This window comes from Teleopsis dalmanni, chromosome 1, assembly GCF_002237135.1.
Source record: "Teleopsis dalmanni isolate 2A chromosome 1, ASM223713v2, whole genome shotgun sequence".
In the NCBI taxonomy this organism is placed as follows: domain Eukaryota; kingdom Metazoa; phylum Arthropoda; class Insecta; order Diptera; family Diopsidae; genus Teleopsis; species Teleopsis dalmanni.
In genome coordinates, this window is record NC_051846.1 from 125598668 (window position 1) to 125625442 (window position 26775).

A 26775-nucleotide genomic window follows, 5' to 3' on the forward strand; every position below is an offset into this window, starting at 1 on the left:
GTTCGGGATAAAATTGCAGTAGTAGTTGACTTTTCCCATAAATGCTTCTAACTGCGTTAGATTAACAGGCGGCTTTAATTCTTTCACAGCTACTAGCCCGGAATTATCAGGAAGTATACCATTTGCACTAACTCTCCTACCCAAATATTCAATTTCGTCTTTTAAAAAGAAACATTTTTCTTTCTTGGATTTGATGCCATTTTGTTGCAGTATACTTAAAATTTGTTCTGTGCGCTTGATGTTTTTTTCACTCGTTGGTGCTGAAATTGTTATATCATCTAGGTAGTTTCCACATTCTGGAATACCGCATATTAGTTGTTTCAAGTATCGTTGAAAAATAGCTGGTGCGCTAGCTATTCCATACGGTAGACGTTGATATTGGAAAAGGCCCAAAGGCGTGTTGACGACCATAATGCTTTTTGATACTTCATCTAATTCCATCTGTAGATAAGCATCTTTTAAATCAATTTTGGTGAAATATTTACCATGATGAATGGTATGTAATAGCGTTTCACGTGTTGGCAATAGCTATTGCTCTAAGTCAAGTTGTGCATTTAGAGCCTGCTTCACATACCTGTTTGCGATGCCTTAATCACGTTTTGTCCTTGTTGTGTCCGCGTAGAAAAAAACGACCGATTTCAGCTAGAGCTACTTTACAACTAACTTAATTGATATTTATAATAGAGAGAAAAAGTACAATACATATAAAATTTACACATACATAACAGTCTTCTTTGAATTTAGCTTCTTAATTGCACCTTACTATGTGAGCCCCTGAGTCCCGTAGAGCTTTTGGATCGAGTTTTATTGAATGAATCTCGCCTTTTTGAAGTTGCCTGGTCCGGTTTATGAAGCGCAGCACATAGCCTACAATATATAACAAGGTGTCGAAGAAATTTCTGTGGCTTATTACATACACCTAGTCGGCACCACAGCTAGTTGCAGCTAATGCTACCTAACGTAAAGTACCCTTCAGCTCTGCGTTATCTAGTAGACTGCATAACATTTTTTTGAATTCTCCTGGTCACAGTTCCTCGGACCCATGTAGAATCATTGGGCCATAAAACCATAAGTGATTAGTATATAATTGGGAAGGTTTAATATTACGTGATAATGCATCTGCAAGGTTGTGTCGTAAACTCACATGTCGCCATTGGCTTGGTACTGAAATGTCTTAAATTGCAGCAAAATCTGTTTGATATAAATTGTTGATGCTTTGCTGGCACCGAATTTATCCAATACAGTACAATTTCCGAATCCGTCCAATAATATGTTGGCACCTTGTAGTTCAATTCATCTTTTACTCTTTTCATTACTGTTGCTTCAAGAAAGCCGCGTACAACTTTAAGCGCGGAATAGTTTGTGTTTCACAGCACCAAAAGTCTTTTCGAAAACATAATAGAATGCATAAAGTTGTAACGATGTCGCCATCTGCTATCCAATTACACGCCTTTCAATTTAAAATCGATGAAGTGCTCTTAATTCGTCGCAAAAACTGATCCAACTGCTGTATATTTCACTTGGTACCGCTTCATCCCACGTTAGGTTGAGTTGCTATAAGTCCTGAATCAGTACCTTGGTGGTTACTAAAACTGAACCCAGGTTGCCAAGGGAATCAAATATTTTAGCTACATTTGAAGTAATTCATCGTTTAGTCACTCGGTTCGCTGGATGTAGATGTCCTTTAATACTGAACTTGTCAATTTTCGGTTGTCACAATAACCTCAAAGTTATGATGGATGGTTGATCTACACTAAATTCTAAATTCTACTAAATTGACCACTTGATCTTGTTTTGCTGTATCCTTAAGCAACGAAGGATCATTGACGCACCACTTGCTCAATGTAAAACCGGCCGAATCCAACAAATCATTAAGTTGACGTTGTATTTCCCATCAGTATTGAGATTGTCTAATCCGCTGAGACAATCGTCAATATAGAAATCATTTTTGGATCGCCGAAGCTCTGAATGGATATTTAGATGATTCCTTAATGATCAATTGTTGCAGGCATTTTACGGCTAAATATGGTGCCGACCATGTGTCGTATGTGACAGTATTTAGACTATAGAAATTCAACGGTTTACGTGATGATTCTCTCCGTACAATAATTTGGTAATTCCGATCATTCAGATGTACAAGGGTTTGCCGGTACATCTTTTCAATGTCTGTGCAGAACATGAACTTTGGACATCCGAAACGAAGTAGAATAGGAAAAAGCTCACATTGAATTTTTGGACCTGTCAATAAAATGTCATTTAATGACAAGTCATTATTAGTTTTGCATGAAGCATCAAATACTTTTCGGAGTTTGGTTGTGCTGCTTACTGGTCGAAGGACGCAGTGATGTAGGATCTGATAATAAGGTGCACTTCCCTTGATATCAATCTTTTCCATGTGACCCATGTTCTCATATTCTCTTATGAAGTTCACGTATTGCTGCCAAACAGTGTCATTTGTGCACAGTCTTCTTTCAAGTGCAGAAAATCTGTTTATCGCTATTTGATCAGATTCTCCACGTCTTGCTGAGTTTTGCTTTAAAGGTAGTTTCACTAGAATCGACCCAAATTGGTTTGTTGCGTATTGTTTACAAAATGCGATTCGTACAATTCTTCATGTAGAGTTTATGTCTTTGTTGTCGGTTCCATAGCATCCAAATTCTAAAATTTCTCTATGAAATCTCTAGTGTTTCATCATCGTCTAAAAGTACGCCGTAAGTCTGGGTCTGTGGAGCTAACTCGTGTTCACTTATTTTTCCTATCACTATCCAGCCCAGTAACGTGTTTTTCAATGATGGAAGATTATTCCCAATCCTTATTTGCCCTATAGATAGCATTTGATGGGAAAACTCCGCACCTAACGAAATATAATTTTATCACTAGCATTGAAGCTTGGGTCAATTAATTTAATGTTACTGGTTATTTTCCAATTCGATATGTCGATGTGCACACTCGGCTTATTAGACACAATTTTCGATATTACGTATGCTTCTACCCTTGCTGAATAATTGTTAATTCTGGAACCAGATGTTAGATTTACTCATTGTTGAGCATTTTGTTTTCTCTGTCCGATACCTTTAATGCATGCTGACGTCCTTTAGGGATTTTCTACTCATTTCTTAATAAGCCCGTCTGTGGTAAGGTTGGCCTGCGAACCAGAGTCTAATAATGCTCTGCATTCAATTTCCGTTCCGCTATTGGCTATTATAGTTAAGAGTGCTGTTCCCAACATAACATTTGGGAACACAATTTTTCACTTGCAAAATGTTCATTTGCAACTCCAACTAACCTTGATGTGTTCCAACGTTTTTGATCAAATCCTTTGACAAGCGTATCTAATGATTGAAATCGACTTTCAATAAACTGAAGCAGTTCTTGTAACGACACGAGCGAACGATTATCCTTAAGTAATTGTTCAAATGCTGTTTAACTAACTCTATCCAAATTCTTTAAATTGAGGTGTATCAATATTGCATGCCACTGTTCTACAGGAATGCCTTGTGCATGCAAACTCAAGATACACTCTTTAGTGACATCATGCAGTATTTTAATTCTGAAGATCGTTCTGTTGTTGATGTTCGTTGACTTAATAACTTGTTGAGTAATGCAGTGACCAACCATACAGTTGTGTAGTTTTCTGCAGACGCTGGTAAATGTTTTATTAAATTTTTGGGCTCTCCAACCAAATTTGTAGTCAAATAAAACATCTTCTGAACTGGCTTAAATGCTTGCACGTTTATCAATTGTGTGAACAAATCACGAAATTCCACCCACCTTAATGGATTGCCATCAAATGTTGGAAGCGTGATATGTGGCAATTTTACTGATTGTGATCGCGATATTACTTGATTTTCTGAAACACTACCACTAGAATTTAACAATAGCTGCGTTTCAGCAAATATGATCTGCTCAATTTTACATGCAAAACAAAAACAATGGGGTGAACCAGCAATTGATGTGGTTCACTTTCTGGTTCAATGTGGAATGTATTATATGTAAAAGATAAAAGTGGAACGTATTTTAATGCAAATGAGGTTGGCAATGCGATGCAACGGTTTAGTAAAATTATAAACAAATCTTCATTTATATTTATTTATTATTGATTTTATTTATTTATTATTTATTTTATGTACTTATTTATTTAATATGACATTATTATTTATTTCCTTGTTCGAAGTAATGTTTTAATTATTACTATTACTATAAATTAAAATTATTAAAATTAATTAAAATTATTACTTTAACTATTTACATTTTATTATTATTAAAAAAGTGTTGTTTGATAATTTATGAAAATCAATTAATTTGAAATGAATATATAAACATTAAGTTGAATACATTTATTTAATTAAAACAGAACAATACATAAGGAAACAGGCTCTCCAACATACACGTTTATAAAAAAAACCATTGCAAACTGCTTGCAAGTTTAAGCTATATTCATGCTTCCTTTTGAAATAAGCCTAATTGCTATGGTGAGGTGCATTTATTTTAAAATGTGTGCTGTCAATCACGAACGCAAATTTTGCAATTGATATAAGCTAAACACTAGTTCTTTCAATTATTCTCTATACAGAAGCTTTTGGTATGCCAAAACAAATACCAAATTCGCGAAAAGTATTTATATTTGCCATATACCACAAAAAAATGTAAATTTCCTTCATTGCTCTCGTTCAATTGTGACCACCACGGTTATTTTGTATTTGCTGATTGCATTTTATTAACAAATCTATTGAAATATGAAACATAATTAAATAATTAATATATAGCAATTATATTTTTTATGCGCAAATACCAATCAAATAATCTTTAACGGAACAATTATTGATCGTTTCCATAAAATTTTCACTATATCCATGCTGATGCACTTCATCCCTTGAGCTTAATACACTTGGACTAGTGTTTAAAAAGAAAATGGAGGAGTCAGTTTTGCTCGATAATTCTAATAAAATCTACAATTTCCATTTATTTACTATAAAATTAAATTGAAGTTTTTAAGTAAATACTAAATAAAAACTTACATTTCGTACTTCAGACATTTCAACAGATTTTATTTATTTTCTATTTTTTAGATTTTTTGTATTCAAAATTATCTCATTTATATTTTTAGCGCCAAAATTATTCACATAAATCAAAAAATTTTGTGCACAAACCCAACTGGCATATTTCATACGTTGCCAATTATTTTCAAACGTGATCCGTATCGTTTCAGCAAATATAATTCAGATCATTGAGCGGATCATTTTTGCTGAAACGTAGCTAATGATAACTTCGTTTTTATTAACACCACTGCATTGTGTAATTTCTTTTCTGCTCCGAAAAACATCTCCCAACTGTAGTCCTTTACCGTGTCTGCAGTGGTGGAGTTTTGACTTAACTTGCTGAGATAATTTTTCCAGCCGTGTCTGACTTGCCATGTAAACCAGTTCCTGTTGTAGTTGCTTCTATTTTTTCGTTAATTAATTAATTTAATTAATTTTTGTTAATTTATTGATCGAAATTTTAAAAATTTAGTAGAATTCGTATCTTATTTGTATCTTATTTGTATTTGGAGTTAAAAATAAAAAATTTAAAAAACAAATTTTAATTACATTGCTACGACATTCATCTTCGTTTTTTTTACAAAAAAATTCTTAGACCCTTAGGTTTTTTTCCCTTTCTATTTCTTTATTGTTGAGTTCTTGTACTGAACCCTGGTATACGCTGAGTATACCCCGGCCGTGGAAGGGGCCGGAATGGTCGTTACAACGTCATAGTCCCAATCAATGAATCTATTTTTTAATTATGGAGAAATTTACTTTAAGGTTGAATTTTTATAGAGTGCTAGTAGTATAGTTCGTAGCACAAAAGATCAATCATGGTCGCAGTGCTCTGCTCAAATGGGAGCTAGTACCCTGTTATTTCTATTCTATAGTTACACGAATGGTCGAAGCTAAGTCGTTACACTCCTATATGCTGAAATGCGTTTAAGAAATATTTCTAATGACAAAAAATCAATTAAGTCAGGATACCTTGTTCGTATCCGTAGGCTAATATGTGACCTTACATGCCCGTTTTTTTGGGCGTTTATTTTATTAAAACTTAAATATTTTAAATGAATTCTAACTTCTTTCCCATTCACACTTTACAGAGTTTTGCTGAGTTAAATGTACGCAGCGAACTCGTTACGTTTACTAAGCTTGTGTATACTGTAATAACTATACGCACGTGTTTTTGACGCAGATTATTATTAAATGTGTTACATCACATTTATTTAATACTCTGCCCTTCATTTTTACCTATACATTAAAAATTTGTATAATATTTATTTTGTACTTGGTTTTATATTTGAATTATTCATTTGTTTTTATATTTATTGTTGTGTTTTACTTATATTTTAATTTAATTTAACTTATTTTATATTATCAGTGTTACAGTAGCCGCAAAAAATATTCCTCTTAGTGATAAAGGGAAAAAATTTCAGATCGATCGCATTATGCCAACCCGTGCCGAATTGAGCTCAAAGTTGTATAAGCATCTGAACATAGAAAAATTCATTAAAAATACTATTGTGCTCGACAAATATATTATTAATAAATAATTTGATAAAAATAATTAATTCACGGACTAATTGGTCAGTTATTAAATAAAAAAAAAATATATTATTTAGTTTTATAAGATTTTTATAAGATAATAAAAATCTTATAAAACTAAATAATAAATTTTTTTTTATTTAATAACTGACCAATTAGCCCGTGAATTAATTATTTTTGTAAAAAATTTCTTTTGGTCATTAAAACATTTAATTATTAAATTATTTGATGAAAATTGTTGACTCATTTATTTATTTATATGTTTTTACGCTATAATATTGAATTCGCAAACGTTTGCTTATTTTTCCTATATAATTTTTGACACGAAGTAGATATTGCAACACTGAAATGAATTTCGTATTACGAAGCCTGAGTTGCATTGACACTTAATAACTGTTGATAAATAGATATCCAGATGCTTTGCCTTTAGTAGAGGCACTAAAAGAACGTGCGATAAGAATGGGTGTTTTGTTGCAAAAAAAAAAATTTCAAATTAAAATATTTTTTTTCCTATGTGAATATTTTTTCAAATGTATGTCATTTATTTCCATGTAATAATATATATACAGCAAACAGTAAAATGTAAAAAAAGAATAGAACGATCAGTTTCTTGTTTAACTATTTTACGTAATATTACTACAAAATGCCAACTATAACTGCAACTTCCACAATTATTAATTAGTAATTGGTTTATCGTCAGAACTCTATTATTTTTAAATTATTTTATTTAATAGATATTGTCTTTTCACATGTTAACTTACAAATCAATCAAATACTGAAAGATGTTATATGCATAAATATTAAGATACAGAAACTCAATATTTCAATATGAGAACATCCTACAAATCTACTTATTCCTTTAAAATACTTCGTTGTTACCCTTTAATAACCAGAAGCTCCAATCATAGTGCGAATTTGCTCAAATGATAACCAAAATGTGAGAGACCAAGGTGTCATTCTGATCCAACATGGCAAGAAACCTTTGTAGAGAGCAGTGGAACCTTCCTTGACAATTGTTTGTTGCAGACAGTCTATTGACCGTTTATAAAGCAAACCTCTGAAAATAAAATTCAAGTAAGTCGACTATCGTTTTTTTTAAGGTTCAAACAAATTCGAATAGAGATATTCACTCTTTCAAATGTATGAAATGTAAAATTTTATAAATAAATACTTTCGGCAAAGTGAGAACACTATTAAAATATTCTGTTTTTATGTATTTTGCAGTTGTTCAATTACAGTCAAAAATATTTAAATGTAATTTGTCACTGTTAAAAAATCTTGAAAAGAAACAAAGTTATTCGATAAATTGTGTATAACATTTTCTGGATAATATTCAAAATTTTGTGAAATAAGGTAAAATTACCACCTCATTCTAATGCTACACAAAGGCGCTTAATTATTTTCTCCAACCGGTCTTGCTATTTTGCCCACCCGCTTCTTACTCACCACGATATTTGCTAAAATATTAGCACTTTCTGAGAAATTTCATTGTCTGTTTTGATGTTTTGATATTAAAAATCTGTTTCGAGAAAATGCACCAAAGATGCAATTATATGCACAAATATCATACTACTAAAAGAAAAAAGCGGAATTGAATTTTAATTATAAAAGCATTGTTGCCGAAAATTGCGAATAATTTAAAAACCTTTGTTTGGCAATCATGACAAACAGCTGACTTGGAGACTTCGAAATTTTTAGTAAATTTCCGTTTTTCATTTTTTCTCTTTTCTTGTTTGTGATTGCTAAACAAAGGTGAGTAAATTTTTAGTTTAATTTTTCAATCGTAATATTTTACTGTAATCATTAATCATGTTACAGATTTTTTAAGCGCAAAATAAAGAGTGCTATTTAAAATTGTCAAATGTGCATTTATATATTTATTTTTGCAACAAGAAAATCTTAAAAAATCTTTATAATATGGAAAATGATAATGACGTGGAGCTGCCTCTTCAAAAAGGTTTAACATCAGCAGCCATACTTGAAGTTGGAGATGCAGATGGTGATGATAAAATCTCACACAAACACAATGAGGATGATGGTCAACATAGTAGACAACAACAGCAGCCCAGCGCCAACATTACTCGAATAAAACAACTTAAGTTGCAACAACTAGAGGAGTCGTTGCAGATCAGGGAGAGCTATTTGCGGGAAAAATTTAAAATCCTCACTGCAGATAGTGACGACGAGGGTATCGTGGAATCACATTTGCCTGAAGTTGGGCAATTACCTCAGCTGAATGCACATCAAGCCGTAGCTGATGAACACTTTTCGCCACATGGCCAACCTCATCTACAGAGTACACCAAGTTTAGTAAATAATCCATCTCTTTATACCTTACAGATCGCTCCCACGCTTACGTCGTCTCAGCTAGCAGCGCGTCAATGCATACCGAGAGATTTGCCTACGTTCCGCGGCGATCCAGAAGAATTGCACATTTTTATAAGTACGTACGAGCAAACTAAGCAAATCGCAGGTTTCTCCGATTATGAATGTCTAATGCGCTTAAAGAGGTGCCTCATTGGTAAAGCGCGCGATGTAGTACGCAATATGTTGGTGTTGCCTAATATGGTTGGAGAAATAATAAACACTCTTCGTATGTATTTTGGACGACCAGAAATTATTCTAAATAAATTAATTGAGAAAATGCGTTAGTTACCGCCTCCAAGGGGTAGGCTGGGCGATTTAATTGACTTTGCAGTCAACATTAATAATGTAGTTGCAACAATTGAGGCATGTAAGCTGAATAGTTATTTTAATAATCCACTCTTATTACATGAGCTAATAAGTAAATTAGCTGAAGATATGAAGCTCAAATGGGCACTACATTCAGCATCAATAGCCGAACCTACACTTCGCGATTTTTCAGCGTGGCTCTCATCTTTAGCAAATGCAGCAAGTAGAGTAGCTACACCTTCTTTTTTAGATAAACCACTAAAAAAGGAAGGACGAGTGCACGTACATCAGACAGCTGAAATGACAACCACGGCAGTTAGGTGTTACATTTGTGGCGGCGGACATAAAATAATGGAATGTGAAATATTCACGAACGAGCCTACCAATCAACGCTGGCGTATTGTCAAGGAAAAGAAGCTGTGCCGACAATGCTTAGGCGAGCATAGGCGTCGCTGTTTCAGTAATAAAGTGTATGGCATTGATGGCTGCAATGCACGACACCACCCCATGCTGCATTCTCGGATAGACCAATCTACGCCAGCAATATCTTCTACAGCTAACAATGTTTCATCGGATATAGTAGAACAAATAAGTTTAAGTCCATACTCAAACAAAGCGTTACTCAACAACCATAATTCATCAGTGAATAAAAACTGGTCATATTGCCGAATTCTTCCAGTTACTTTATATGGCACCAAAAGGACTATTAACACATATGCATTGATGGACGATGGGTCAACACTAACGCTTATTGAAGCAAGTCTAGCCGATGAATTGGGAAACGATGGTATCCAGGATGCACTATGCATTAATTGGACAGGTAATATCAGTCGACAGGAAAATAACTCAAAAAGGCTCAACTTACAAATTTCTGCCAATGCTCCTCAAGCTAAAAAATTCCCATTGAAAAATGTCCGCACAGTAAGCAACTTACGCATGTCAGCAGAATCTTTTGCAGCTGATAAAATAAAACAATGGTATCCGCATTTAGATGGCTTGCCTCTAGCAAGTTATACAAATGCTGTCCCCATGCTGATTATCGGCGTAAATAATCCAAACTTAATTTCAGCACATAAGGTGAGGGAGGGTGGCTGGCAAGAACCCGTGGCGGTGAAAACACGTCTTGGTTGGACAGTTTTTGGTGGTGGTGAATTAAACCACCGTAACAACTTAAACCTACACAAATGTAGCTGTGGACAAGAAGCTGATAGGGAGCTTCATGAGTTAGTAAAGACATTTATAGTAAACGAGAATGTCGCGGTGGCTACCCCAAAAGCAGAATTACTTTCAATTGAGGATCAGCGAGCAGAGGAAATAATGCGCAAGTGCCAGTTACGCGGAAACCGCTACGTTGTCAATTTGCCATGGAACACCGATACGGTCGAATTGCCAAATAGCTTGCCGATGGCATTACGTCGAGCGGAGTGCTTACGTCGAAAAATGCATGGGGACCCTGAATTGTGTCAAAAGCTAAAGGAACAAATCACTACTTTAGTCAGCAAGGGCTACGCAACTGAGTTGCCACCAGATGCAATTAACGAGCGAGGTGGGAAGATTTGGTATTTACCAATTTTTATTGTGCGCAATCTACTTAAACCGAAAAAGCATAGATTAGTTTGTGATGCTGCAGCCAAAGCTGAAGGAGTGTCACTAAACGATTTTTTGCTGAAGGGGCCGGATATGCTGCGACCACTTATAAACATATTATTAAATTTTCGTTTAGGAAGAATAGCTGTCTATGGTGACATTGCTGAAATGTTTCATCGAATTCTAGTACAAGAAGCAGATACTGATGCTCAGAGATTTCTAGGGTTCAGCGAGACATTTAAAAATATATGCGTTTATAAATTAAATGTAGTTAGCTTTGGTGCGCGATGTTCACCATATATAGCGCATTTTATTCGAAACCTGAACGCAGAAAGATTTATAGCTGAAAATCCTAGAGCAGTGTACGCTATTAAAAACAATCATTACGTGGATGACTTTATAGATTCAACAAATTCCATTGAACAAGCAATAGCATTAGCCGAGGCAGTTCGCAACATACATGAACAAGGTGGTTTCCATATGAAAAGCTGGACAAGTAATGCACCAGAAGTTTTAGCTGCGTTAAACGAAAATAGTGAACAGACGGATAAGTCGTTTGATAATAATATCGACACACTTCCGATCGAAAAAATTCTCGGCATATATTGGGACCCGAAGTCAGATTTCTTTAAATATGTTTTAAAATTCGTTCGTTTACGTCGTAATGTTTTTGCAGATGAAATTGTACCCACTAAAAGAGAAGTACTTCAAATTTTAATGTCCATTTTTGATCCATTGGGACTGGCAGCTTGCCTCACATCATATTTAAAAATACTTATTCAGGATATTTGGAGAAGCGGAATCGACTGGGATCAACCACTGGTACCCGATCTTATGGGCAAGTGGTTAGCTTGGGTTGCCTGCATGCCTATTTTTGCTAATATTTCTGTACCCCGTTGTTATTCACCATGTTGTGTCAGCTCAGATGGTTTGTTATAGTACTTAAGTGCCCTGCATGACATGGTGGCAAGCCCGGTATGCTCGCCGGTTTGGGGGTGGGGTTCTTGGCTACTCAAATCCTACTGCTGACATCTAACAAAAAAAAATATGCCATGACTTATTCCTATCTAACTTATCATTACCTTAACCCTTAAATATTATTTCATTTCATTTCTAATTCCATAGTAAACTATATGTAAAATTATATATTAAAAAAACTAAAAATAAAAAAAAATCTACACTTCAATTTTTTTTTTTTTTGCTTCATATTTTTTACTTCAAAAAAAAATTTTTCTAAAAAAACTTAAATTCTATACTACCTCTGTAATACTACTCTTCTCTTTTTCTCTTTCTTCTTCTATACAGAATTCATTCCAATTTCTAACTATTTCCTACTCGAGAACTATCATGAGCCTCATTTATTCTGTTTGAATTTAAAGAAACCCTCGTCAAATAAAATGGGCATCACTCCTTTTTTATTTGCAATGATGACGGCTGCTGCCGTGGTACTCAGAGTGATCTCCTCGCTTTTACGCAGCCAGCACGTTTTACCAGGACCCATGCCCAGTTTTCGCATCATTGATATTATGTCCTCTTTATCTATGAGGTATTGTTCACTGGATGAAAGCTGCTTTAGGGTTAAACATTTCTTCTCTGTTGCCATCTTCTAGCTATTACTAAAATATTTTATCTGTAACTCGGTATTATTGTCTTACTACCCTTGCCCGAAATAACCTCCAGCACACCCTTAGAGCTACTGATTTGCTTTTAGTTCATATTACCACTAACTATATTAGCTTAATTAAACAAATTTCACATGCCTCGAAATAACCCAAACCAATAAATGACTTGCAACCAATTGTTTTATGCTTTATAAAAATTATTTTTACATTTATTGAAACTTAAAATATATGCTTACAATAGCAAAAAAAATATATAGAATAATAAAAATAATAAAAAAACTATTTATGTATTATATATATATATATACAAAAAAAATCTTGTCGATACAAAATAAGCAATATCTCTTACGAACATATGTATATCTCTTTCAAGTTCTTCTGACACAAGTTTCATAAAGAAATTAAAAAATAAAAAAAATCAAGACCTTCTTTCTGTACATCAAATTTCAAAAAAAAAAAAAAGCAAAATTTTTTTTTTCTATACCACTTAATTCTGTTCTACTCTTTCTTTTCTCTTTTATACAACTTGTATAAATTTTACCTTAGGTACTTACTACACTCGATGAAATGACGTCACTTCTCGGGCTCCAGATACCTAGCTACAAAAAAATCAATTAAGAGAACTTATGGTAACAATAAAAAAAAATGTTTAGGTAGATCAATAAATATTTGATGCACTTAAAGAGTCTTTATGTTATTTAAATTATTAATAAAGAGATTGACACTTTTTTTTTATATATTAATTACCCGAAAAAAATTCAAAATATACAATTATTGATAAATTATTAAAATTATTAAAATTGTAAGTTTTTAAACTATTGAAACTATAAATTATTAAAAATTATTAAAATTATTAAAAATAATAAATTATTAAATAACAATTATAAATTATTAACTGTATTCACTGTATATATCCATAGCTGTATAGAGTATTAAAACAGAGTACCTGGTAACACCGCTACTTGCACCGCTACTAATACTGCTTCTTGCACCGCTACTAATACTGCTTCTTGCACCGCTAACAATACTGCTTCTTGCACCGCTAACAATACTGCTTCTTGCACCGCTAACAATACTGCTTCTTGCACTGCCAACAATACTGCTTCTTGCACCGCTAACAATACTGCTTCTTGCACTGCCAACAATACTGCTTCTTGTTTATATTTATTCTAGTTTTTACATTCTTTTTTTTTTTTCTTGGAATAAATCGTTCACAGTACTTTTTGTTATTTAAATTATTGTTATTAGACAACTTCAAAAATTCATTTTTTTTTTATTTTAGACAAATAAATGATTAATTTAGGCTTTTTCTTATTTTCTGTGTAGCAATTCACAAGGAAAAGACTTTTCACTAAACTTGTTCACAATTTTTATTTTTAAATTATTGTTATGTGAATACTGTTAAGTGACAACTTCAAAACAAAATCACTTTTAGACAAATAAGTAATTAATTTAGGTTTTTTTCTTTTTTTCTTTTCTGTGTCGTAATTCACAAGAAAAAAATGACTTTTCTTAAATTTGTTCACAATTTTTATCTTTAAATTATTATTATGTGATTACTATTAAGTGACACTTCGAAAATTCACTTTTAGACGAATAAATAATTAATTTAAGTTTTTTTTTTCTTTTCTATGCAGTAACTCACACGAATAAAAATGATTTTTTTTAAATTTGTTCACAATTTTTATTTTTAAATTCCGCCGTATATATTTACTCTGCTCACTAGCCAAATTCAATTCAAAAAACTGTCCTCTTACCGCTCTGCTCACTAATTTTATACGCCCGCTAATACCTGTAACTGGCCTTTTTTTCAAAACTTTATCTCCAGTTACCCATATTGGCGGGTTCGCAAAACATTCCGTTCTCCTAACATTTTATTTGTTTCGGTCTTTTTCTACATTCCGAAAATATAATTTACAACTCCTAATTTACAAGTTCTGCTCTATTGGCAGCACTAAAAATTGCAAGTTAGGAAAGTGTAAGAGCTTTCGCCGCGATCTTGATAATCAAAACAAATGACGATAAGAGAAGCAAAAGCTTTCACTTATTTTTCTTAGCATGTGCGCGCAATGCACATAATAGTTTCTATTTATTTTTTATTAGTACAACCAAATAAATCAAAAAAATCTAAAAAAAAAATAACAAAATTTTCTACTGCTGGCAAGGGGAATACTGAAGGGAATACTGCGTCCTATACATGCAAGGTGCTCTTGGACAGCGTGGGACAACCCAGGTAAAATCAAATTATTCTTTTCTTTTTCTTCACTAACCATACGTTTCCTTTACCTAGGCCTACATAACAACCATACATAACAGAAAGTTCATGTGATGTACAAATTCATACATTCGTAGATGCGAGTGAGTTTGCTTATGCAGCTGTATCATACTTCCACATTAAAATTAAATATGCAGTAAGTACGAGGATCGTAGCAGCAAAAACCAAAGTCGCTCCAATGCGACCGATGTCTATTCCAAGAATGGAGCTACAAGCTGCTGTAATTGGCACACGGCTTATGAATACAATATGTAAAGTACACACATTTGATATTAAAAAGAGTTTCATTTGGAGCGATTCCAAAACGGTGCTAAAGTGGTTGCGTGGTGATCCACGTCAATTTCAACAATTCGTAATGTTTCGCATTGCAGAAATTCAAGAAGCATCAACCGTCGAAGAGTGGAGATGGGTACCCACGAAATTAAATACTGCAGACAGTGCAACGAAAACAAAACAAAGTCCCGAATATGTGCAGCGGTGGGTCGAAGGACCAGAATTTTTGCTACAAGACGAGGATAAATGGCCAACTGAGGTGGACTTAGGTCCGATGGAGACCAGTGAAACTCGTGCAAAATTTTTATATCATCGCGAGACACAACCATGTTTCAATTATGAATATTTTTCATCCTGGATCAAGTTGTACCGTGCCGTTGCAAATTGGCTACTCTACATTGGGAAACTAAAGGCTCGCTGTGGCGGTTTCAATGCTACAAACGTTATTTTGACTGTTCAACATATTGAGCGCGCGAAGCTCTTAATATACAAAAGCGTGCAACAGGAACTACTTGAAGATTGGTCGACACTGAAAATGGGGAGAATAATAGAAAGGAACAGTCCGTTATATAGGTTGCAGGTGTATATGGATAACAATGAGCTCATAAGAGTAAAAAACAGAGCGAGTAACTTTACGAATGAGTGTAAACCTCAAACTGATTTTATTTTCTTACCGCCAAAACATAGAGTATCGTACCTTATATGTGCGCACTATCATGAACGATTTTATCACATCCAACATGAAACTGCTTTAAATGAGGTCAGACAATTGTATTTCATACCAAAATTAAGACCATTATTCAAATCGATGCGACGAAACTGCAACGTATGTAAAATTTCATCGGCAATACCTCAAGCGCCGCAAATGGCCTTACTTCCCCCAGCACGACTAGCAGCCTTTCAACGTCCATTTACTCATGTGGGTATTGATTATTTTGGACCAATGGTGGTTATTGAGAACCGCAAAGCACTGAAAAGGTGGGGTGTTATAATAACTTGTTTGACTATCAGAGCCGTTCACATCGAAATCGCCCATAGTCTTAGTACTGACTTATGCCTAATGTGTTTAAGAAATTTTATTGCCAGACGAGGAGAACCTATCACCATCTACAGCGATAATGCAACGAATTTTCACGGTGTCGAGAACGTTTTAAGAAAGGAGTTAAAGAACATTGATTCCTCGGTTATGCAACACAAGCTAGCTCATCAAGGAATAGACTGGAAATTTAATCCACCGGCAGCACCACATATGGGAGGAGCGTGGGAGCGACTGATTAGAACAATTAAGACAGTGCTATATCAAATTTCGCCATCTCAACGTTTTACGGATGAAAGTTTACGTACTGCATTACTTGAAGTTGAAATGATCATCAACTCGCGTCCTTTAACCTACGTGTCACTCGATAGTGAAGATGAGGATCTAATAACTCCAAACCATTTCTTGTTGGGGAGCGCTAATGGTTTGAAACCATTTTGTGATGCTAAGAGAATCGATCCAAAGATGTGCCTGCTACAATCTGAGATGTTTGCAAATCAATTTTGGCGACGATGGGTGCGTGAGATACTTTCGACATTAACGCGTCGCGGCAAATGGTTCAATAAAGTGAAACCCATTACGGTAGGAGACGTTGTGCTGATAGTTGATGAAACGGCTAAGAGAAATACTTGGGTAAAAGGTATAGTTATCGAGACAACTGTAGCGAAAGACGGCCAAGTAAGACGAGCTAAGGTCAAAACAACAAAAGGCTTTTTGGAGCGCCCTGCCGTAAAGCTGGCCATTTTGGATATCGGCAAAGTTGACGCAAACGACATTGGGGTCGACTGCGGGGAGGAAAATGTTGCCGAAAATTGCGAATAATTTAAAAACCTTTGTTTGGCAATCATGACAAACAACTGACTTGGAGACTTCGAAATTTTTAGTAAATTTCCGTTTTTCATTTTTTCTCTTTTCTTGTTTGTGATTACTAGACAAAGGTGAGTAAATTTTTAGTTTAATTTTTCAATCGTAATATTTTACTGTAATCATTAATCATGTTACAGATTTTTTAAGCGCAAAATAAAGAGTGCTATTTAAAATTGTCAAAAGTGCATTTATATATTTATTTTTGCAACAAGCATTAATAAAAGTAATTAAAGGTAATTAAAATTTTGTTGGAGACGAAACGGAAGAGCGTACCAGAGTTCGTATTTGCGTACCCATGAGCGGCTCAATTTGGCTCATTCTGCTCATGGCTCATGAGCCGGCAAAAGACTCTTTTCATACGATGGCTCACGCTCACGAGCGAGCCCAACTACAGAGCTCACGCTCACGAGCAAGAGCCCGCTATTAAGTTATAAATAGGCTTACGCACGTGAGCAAGCTGCCGCTCATGAGATCTCTTGCGCCCAATTTAAGATTGTATTATTATTTTTTTTTTGTGAAAACATGTCATTAAAAAAGATTTAAGATATTAATAAGCTTGAACTAACTATAATATGGAAATAATCAAAGTTCTTAAAATAAACAGTAAATATATTTGTATTGTTTACTTGTGGAAAATAATAATATTTTATAAATTTGTTTTTCAAATTCAAATTATTGCTTCATTATATTGTTTTAATATAAATAAGTTAGTTTCAAATTATATATTTTCACATATAACATTTATAAAAATAAATAAAACAAATAAACTAATAAATCGCTTTTTATTAAACAGTTGAGCTCGTGAGCCCTCGGGTCGTGAGACCTCATGAGCAGCTCTTCAATATAAGCAACTTGAAAGCTCACGCTGGTGAGCAGCTCTTCAGTATGAGCCAATTTTGGGCTCACGCTCATGAGCCATTTTGGGCTCACATAAGAATTGGCTATTGCTCATGAGCCTGAGCTGCTCATGAGCAACAGCAAATACCAACCCTGGTGCATACTTCCGTTTTATATTTTTCCGAAGAATTATCGAAAGTGAATTATTAATGAAAAATAATACAATTTATTGATGTAGAAAAAAGTGAAAACATCGGCACAGTCGGCACCACAGCTAGTTGTAGCTAATGCTACCTAACGTAAAGTACCCTTCAGCTCTGCGTTATCTAGTAGACTGCATAACATTTTTTTGAATTCTCCTCGGACCTCGGACCCATGTAGAATCATTGGGCCATAAAACCATAAGTGATTAGTATGTAATTGGGAAGGTTTAATATCACGTGATAATGAATCTGCAAGGTTGTGTCGTAAACTCACATGTCGCCATTGGCTTGGTACTGAAATGTCTTGAATTGCAGCAAATCTGTTTGATATAAATTATTGATGCTTTGCTGGCACCGAATTTATCCAATACAGTACAATTTCCGAATCGGTCCAATAATATGTTGGCATCTTGTAGTTCAATTCATTTTTTACTCTTTTCATTACTGTTGCTTCAAGAAAGCTGCGCACAACTCTAAGCGCGGAATAGTTTGTGTTTTTTTTAGGGTGCGACGGGTGATTTGGAACATAAAAGCCGATTAATCAGACGTCTATCTTTCAATTTTGCTCGAACGTATATCACAGCACCAAAAGTCTTTTCGAAAACATAATAGAATGCATAAAGTTGTAACGATGTCGCCATCTGCTATCCGAATACACGCCTTTCAATTTAAAATCGATGAAGTGCTCTTAATTCGTCGCAAAAACTGATCCAACTGCTGTATACTTCACTTGGTACCGCTTCATCCCACGTTAGGTTGAGTTGCTATAAGTCCTGAATCAGTACCTTGGTGGTTACTAAAACTGAACCCAGGTTGCCAAGGGAATCAAATATTTTAGCTACATTTGAAGTAATTCATCGTTTAGTCACCCGGTTCGCTGGATGTAGATCTCCTTTAATACTGAACTTGTCAATTTTCGGTTGTCACAATAACCTCAAAGTTATGATGGATGATTGATCTACACTGTTAAAATCTAAATTGACCTCTTGATCTTGTTTTGCTGTATCCTTAAGCAACGAAGGATCATTGGCGCACCACTTGCTCAATGTAAAACCGACCGAATCCAACAAATCCTTAAGTTGACGTTGTATTTCCAATACAGTATTGAGATTGTCTAATCCGCTGAGACAATCGTCAATATAGAAATCATTTTTGGATCGCCGAAGCTCTGAATGGATATTTAGATGATTCCTTAATGATCAATTGTTGCAGACATTTCACGGCTAAATATGGTGCCGACCATGTGTCGTATGTGACAGTATTTAGACTATAGAAATTTAACGGTTTACGTGATGATTCTCTCCGTACAATAATTTGGTAATTCCGATCATTCAGATGTACAAGGGTTTGCCGGTACATCTTTTCAATGTCTGTGCTGAAAATGAACTTTGGACATCCGAAACGAAGTAGAATAGAAAAAAGCTCACATTGAATTTTTGGACCTGTCAATAAAATGTCATTTAATGAGAAGCCATTATTAGTTTTGCATGAAGCATCAAATACTATTCGGAGTTTGGTTGTGCTGCTTTCTGGTCGAAGGACGCAGTGATGTAGGATCTGATAATAAGGTGCACTTCCCTTGATATCAATCTTTTCCATGTGACCCATGTTCTCATATTCTCTTATGAAGTTCACGTATTGCTGCCAAACAGTTTCATTTGTGCACAGTCTTCTTTCAAGTGCAGAAAATCTGTTTATCGCTATTTAATCAGATTCTCCACGTCTTGCTGAGTTTTACTTTAAAGGTAGTTTCACTAGAATCGACCCAAATTGGTTTGTTGCGTATTGTTTACAAAATGCGATTCGTACAATTCTTCATGTAGAGTTAATGTCTTTGTTGTCGGTTCCATAGCATCCAAGTTCTAAAATTTCTCTATGAAATCTCTAGTGTTTCATCATCGTCTAAAAGTACGCCGTAAGTCTGGGTCTGTGGAGCTAACTCGTGATCACTTATTTTTCCTATCACTATCCAGCCCAGTAACGTGTTTTGCAATGATGGAAGATTATTCCCAATCCTTATTTGCCCTATAGATAGCATTTGATGGGAAAACTCCGCACCTAACGAAATATAATTTTATCACTAGCATTGAAGCTTGGGTCAATTAATTTAATGTTACTGGGTATTTTCCAATTCGATATGTCGATGTGCACACTCGGCTGATTAGACACAATTTTCGATATTACGTATGCTTCTACCCTTGCTGAATAGTTGTTAATTCTGGAACCAGATGTTAGATTTACTCATTGTTGAGCATTTTGTTTTCTCTGCCCGATACCTTTAATGCATGCTGACGTCCTTTAGGGACTTTCTCCTCATTTCTTAATAGGCCTGTCTGTGATAAGGTTGGCCTGCGAACCAGAGTCTAATAATGCTCTGCATTCAATCTCCGTTCCGCTATTGGCTATTATAGTTAAGAGTGCTGTTCCCAACATAACATTTGGGAACACAATTTTTCACTTGCAAAATGTTCATTTGCAACTCCAACTAACCTTGATGTGTTCCAACGTTTTTGATCAAATCCTCTGACAAGCGTATCTAATGATTGAAATCGACTTTCAATAAACTGAAGCAGTTCTTGTAACGACACGAGCGAACGATTATCCTTAAGTAATTGTTCAAATGCTGTTTAACTAACTCTATCCAATTTCTTTAAATTGAGGTGTATCAATATTGCATGCCACTGTTCTACAGGAATGCCTTGTGCATGCAAACCCAAGATACACTCTTTAGTGACATCATGCAGTATTTTAATTCTGAAGATCGTTCTGTTGTTGATGTTCGTTGACTTAATAACTTGTTGAGTAATGCAGTGACCAACCATACAGTTGTGTAGTTTTCTGCAGACGCTGGTAAATGTTTTATTAAATTTTTGGACTCTCCAACCAAATTTGTAGTCAAATAAAACATCTTCTGAATTGGCTTAAATGCTTGCACGTTTATCAATTGTGTGAACAAATCACGAAATTCCAACCAGCTTAATGGATTGCCATCAAATGTTGGAAGCGTGATATGTGGCAATTTTACTGATTGTGATCGCGATATTACTTGATTTTCTGAAACACTACCACTAGAATTTAACAATGTTAACTTCGTTTTTATTAACACCACTGCATTGTGTAATTTCTTTTCTGCTCCGAAAAATATCTCCCAACTGTAGTCCTTTACCGTGTCTGCAGTGGTGGAGTTTTGACTTAACTTGCTGAGATAATTTTTCCAGCCGTGTCTGACTTGCCATGTAAACCAGTTCCTGTTGTAGTTGCTTCTATTTTTTCGTTAATTAATTAATTTAATTAATTTTTGTTAATTTATTGATCGAAATTTTAAAAATTTAGTAGAATTCGTATCTTATTTGTATCTTATTTGTATTTGGAGTTAAAAATAAAAAATTTAAAAAACAAATTTTAATTACATTGCTACGACATTCATCTTCGTTTTTTTTACAAAAAAATTCTTAGACCCTTAGGTTTTTTTCCCTTTCTATTTCTTTATTGTTGAGTTCTTGTACTGAACCCTGGTATACGCTGAGTATACCCCGGCCGTGGAAGGGGCCGGAATGGTCGTTACAACGTCATAGTCCCAATCAATGAATCTATTTTTTAATTATGGAGAAATTTACTTTAAGGTTGAATTTTTATAGAGTGCTAGTAGTATAGTTACACGAATGGTCGAAGCTAAGTCGTTACACTTCTATATGCTGAAATGCGTTTAAGAAATATTTCTAATGACAAAAAATCAATTAAGTCAGGATACCTTGTTCGTATCCGTAGGCTAATATGTGACCTTACATGCCCGTTTTTTTGGGCGTTTATTTTATTAAAACTTAAATATTTTAAATGAATTCTAACTTCTTTCCCATTCACACTTTACAGAGTTTTGCTGAGTTAAATGTACGCAGCGAACTCGTTACGTTTACTAAGCTTGTGTATACTGTAATAACTATACGCACGTGTTTTTGACGCAGATTATTATTAAATGTGTTACATCACATTTATTTAATACTCTGCCCTTCATTTTTACCTATACATTAAAAATTTGTATAATATTTATTTTGTACTTGGTTTTATATTTGAATTATTCATTTGTTTTTATATTTATTGTTGTGTTTTACTTATATTTTAATTTAATTTAACTTATTTTATATTATCAGTGTTACAGTAGCCGCAAAAAATATTCCTCTTAGTGATAAAGGGAAAAAATTTCAGATCGATCGCATTATGCCAACCCGTGCCGAATTGAGCTCAAAGTTGTATAAGCATCTGAACATAGAAAAATTCATTAAAAGTACTATTGTGCTCGACAAATATATTATTAATAAATAATTTGATAAAAATAATTAATTCACGGACTAATTGGTCAGTTATTAAATAAAAAAAAAATATATTGTTTAGTTTTATAAGATTTTTATAAGATAATAAAAATCTTATAAAACTAAATAATAAATTTTTTTTTATTTAATAACTGACCAATTAGCCCATGAATTAATTATTTTTGTAAAAAATTTCTTTTGGTCATTAAAACATTTAATTATTAAATTATTTGATGAAAATTGTTGACTCATTTATTTATTTATATGTTTTTACGTTATAATATTGAATTCGCAAACGTTTGCTTATTTTTCCTATATAATTTTTGACACGAAGTAGATATTGCAACACTGAATTGAATTTCGTATTACGAAGCCTGAGTTGCATTGACACTTAATAACTGTTGATAAATAGATATCCAGATGCTTTGCCTTTAGCAAAGGCACTAAAAGAACGTGCGATAAGAATGGGGGTTTTGTTGCAAAAAAAAAAATTTCAAATTAAAATATTTTTTTTCCTATGTGAATATTTTTTCAAATGTATGTCATTTATTTCCATGTAATAATATATATACAGCAAATAGTAAAATGTAAAAAAAGAATAGAACGATCAGTTTCTTGTTTAATTATTTTACGTAATATTACGACAAAATGCCAACTATAACTGCAACTTCCACAATTATTAATTAGTAATTGGTTTATCGTCAGAACTCTATTATTTTTAAGTTATTTTATTTAATAGATATTGTCTTTTCACATGTTAACTTACAAATCAATCAAATACTGAAAGATGTTATATGCATAAATATTAAGATACAGAAACTCAATATTTCAATATGAGAACATCCTACAAATCTACTTATTCCTTTAAAATACTTCGTTGTTACCCTTTAATAACCAGAAGCTCCAATCATAGTGCGAATTTGCTCAAATGATAACCAAAATGTGAGAGACCAAGGTGTCATTCTGATCCAACATGGCAAGAAACCTTTGTAGAGAGCAGTGGAACCTTCCTTGACAATTGTTTGTTGCAGACAGTCTATTGACCGTTTATAAAGCAAACCTCTGAAAATAAAATTCAAGTAAGTCGACTATCGTTTTTTTTAAGGTTCAAACAAATTCGAATAGAGATATTCACTCTTTCAAATGTATGAAATGTAAAATTTTATAAATAAATACTTTCGGCAAAGTGAGAACACTATTAAAATATTCTGTTTTTATGTATTTTGCAGTTGTTCAATTACAGTCAAAAATATTTAAATGTAATTTGTCACTGTTAAAAAATCTTGAAAAGAAACAAAGTTATTCGATAAATTGTGTATAACATTTTCTGGATAATATTCAAAATTTTGTGAAATAAGGTGAAATTACCACCTCATTCTAATGCTATACAAAGGCGCTTAATTATTTTCTCCAACCGGTCTTGCTATTTTGCCCACCCGCTTCTTACTCACCACGATATTTGCTAAAATATTAGCACTTTCTGAGAAATTTCATTGTCTGTTTTGATGTTTTGATATTAAAAATCTGTTTCGAGAAAATGCACCAAAGATGCAATTATATGCACAAATATCATACTACTAAAAGAAAAAAGCGGAATTGAATTTTAATTACAAAAGCATTAATAAAAGTAATTAAAGGTAATTAAAATTTTGTTGAAGACGAAACGGAAGAGCGTACCAGAGTTCGTATTTGCATACCCATGAGCGGCTCAATTTGGCTCATTCTGCTCATGGCTCATGAGCCGGCAAAAGACTCTTTTCATACGATGGCTCACGCTCACGAGCGAGCCCAACTACAGAGCTCACGCTCACGAGCAAGAGCCCGCTATTAAGTTATAAATAGGCTTACGCACGTGGGCAAGCTGCCGCTCATGAGATCTCTTGCGCCCAATTTAAGATTGTATTATTATTTTTTTTTTGTGAAAACATGTCATTAAAAAAGATTTAAGATATTAATAAGCTTGAGCTAACTATAATATGGAAATAATCAAAGTTCTTAAAATAAACAGTAAATATATTTGTATTGTTTACTTGTGGAAAATAATAATATTTTATAAATTTGTTTTTCAAATTCAAATTATTGCTTCATTATATTGTTTTTATATAAATAAGTTAGTTTCAAATTATATATTTTCACATATAACATTTATAAAAATAAATAAGACAAATAAACTAATAAATCGCTTTTTATTAAACAATTGAGCTCGTGAGCCCTCGGGTCGTGAGACCTCATGAGCAGCTCTTCAATATAAGCAACTTGAAAGCTCACGCTGGTGAGCAACTCTTCAGTATGAGCCAATTTTGGGCTCACGCTCATGAGCCATTTTGGGCTCACATAAGAATTGGCTCTTGCTCATGAGCCTGAGCTGCTCATGAGTGAGCAAATACCAACCCTGGTGCATACTTCCGTTTTATATTTTTCCGAAGAATTATCGAAGGTGAATTATTAATGAAAAATAGTACAATTTATTGATGTAGAAAAAAGTGAAAACATCGGCACAGTCGGCACCACAGCTAGTTGTAGCTAATGCTACCTAACGTAAAGTACCCTTCAGCTCTGCGTTATCTAGTAGACTGCATAACATTTTTTTTGAATTCTCCTGGTCACAGTTCCTCGGACCCATGTAGAATCATTGGGCCATAAAACCATAAGTGATTAGTATGTAATTGGGAAGGTTTAATATCACGTGATAATGAATCTGCAAGGTTGTGTCGTAAACTCACATGTCGCCATTGGCTTGGTACTGAAATGTCTTGAATTGCAGCAAATCTGTTTGATATAAATTATTGATGCTTTGCTGGCACCGAATTTATCCAATACAGTACAATTTCCGAATCGGTCCAATAATATGTTGGCATCTTGTAGTTCAATTCATTTTTTACTCTTTTCATTACTGTTGCTTCAAGAAAGCTGCGCACAACTCTAAGCGCGGAATAGTTTGTGTTTTTTTTAGGGTGCGACGGGTGATTTGGAACATAAAAGCCGATTAATCAGACGTCTATCTTTCAATTTTGCTCGAACGTATATCACAGCACCAAAAGTCTTTTCGAAAACATAATAGAATGCATAAAGTTGTAACGATGTCGCTATCTGCTAATACACGCCTTTCAAATTAAAATCGATGAAGTGCTTTTAATTCGTCGCAAAAACTGATCCAACTGCTGTATACTTCACTTGGTACCGCTTCATCCCACGTTAGGTTGAGTTGCTATAAGTCCTGAATCAGTACCTTGGTGGTTACTAAAACTGAACCCAGGTTGCCAAGGGAATCAAATATTTTAGCTACATTTGAAGTAATTCATCGTTTAGTCACCCGGTTCGCTGGATGTAGATCTCCTTTAATACTGAACTTGTCAATTTTCGGTTGTTTAATGACAAGCCATTATTAGTTTTGCATGAAGCATCAAATACTATTCGGAGTTTGGTTGTGCTGCTTTCTGGTCGAAGGACGCAGTGATGTAGGATCTAATAATAAGGTGCACTTCCCTTGATATCAATATTTTCCATGTGACCCATGTTCTCATATTCTCTTATGAAGCACAGTCTTCTTTCAAGTGCAGAAAATCTGTTTATCGCTATTTGATCAGATTCTCCACGTCTTGCTGAATTTTGCTTTAAAGGTAGTTTCACTAGAATCGACCCAAATTGGTTTGTTGCGTATTGTTTACAAAATGCGATTCGTACAATTCTTCATGTAGAGTTAATGTCTTTGTTGTCGGTTCCATAGCATCCAAGTTCTAAAATTTCTCTATGAAATCTCTAGTGTTTCATCATCGTCTAAAAGTACGCCGTAAGTCTGGGTCTGTGGAGCTAACTCGTGATCACTTATTTTTCCTATCACTATCCAGCCCAGTAACGTGTTTTGCAATGATGGAAGATTATTCCCAATCCTTATTTGCCCTATAGATAGCATTTGATGGGAAAACTCCGCACCTAACGAAATATAATTTTATCACTAGCATTGAAGCTTGGGTCAATTAATTTAATGTTACTGGGTATTTTCCAATTCGATATGTCGATGTGCACACTCGGCTTATTAGACACAATTTTCGATATTACGTATGCTTCTACCCTTGCTGAATAGTTGTTAATTCTGGAATCAAATGTTAGATTTACTCATTGTTGAGCATTTTGTTTTCTCTGCCCGATACCTTTAATGCATGCTGACGTCCTTTAGGGACTTTCTCCTCATTTCTTAATAGGCCTGTCTGTGATAAGGTTGGCCTGCGAACCAGAGTCTAATAATGCTCTGCATTCAATCTCCGTTCCGCTATTGGCTATTATAGTTAAGAGTGCTGTTCCCAACATAACATTTGGGAACACAATTTTTCACTTGCAAAATGTTCATTTGCAACTCCAACTAACCTTGATGTGTTCCAACGTTTTTGATCAAATCCTCTGACAAGCGTATCTAATGATTGAAATCGACTTTCAATAAACTGAAGCAGTTCTTGTAACGACACGAGCGAACGATTATCCTTAAGTAATTGTTCAAATGCTGTTTAACTAACTCTATCCAATTTCTT

At 34.1% G+C, this 26775-nt stretch overlaps 2 protein-coding genes across 2 annotated transcripts; both read left to right on the forward strand.

Moving 5' to 3' along the window:
- The first annotated feature begins 9371 nt into the window (after positions 1-9371).
- On the forward strand, positions 9372-11768 carry LOC119665963. Its single transcript, XM_038075223.1, has one exon. The coding sequence runs from the start codon at positions 9372-9374 to the stop codon at positions 11766-11768; it is 2397 nt and encodes a 798-aa protein (XP_037931151.1).
- Positions 11769-14928: 3160 nt separating this feature from the next.
- Positions 14929-16857, forward strand: LOC119665964. The gene has a single exon (XM_038075224.1). The coding sequence runs from the start codon at positions 14929-14931 to the stop codon at positions 16855-16857; it is 1929 nt and encodes a 642-aa protein (XP_037931152.1).
- Positions 16858-26775: the final 9918 nt, after the last annotated feature.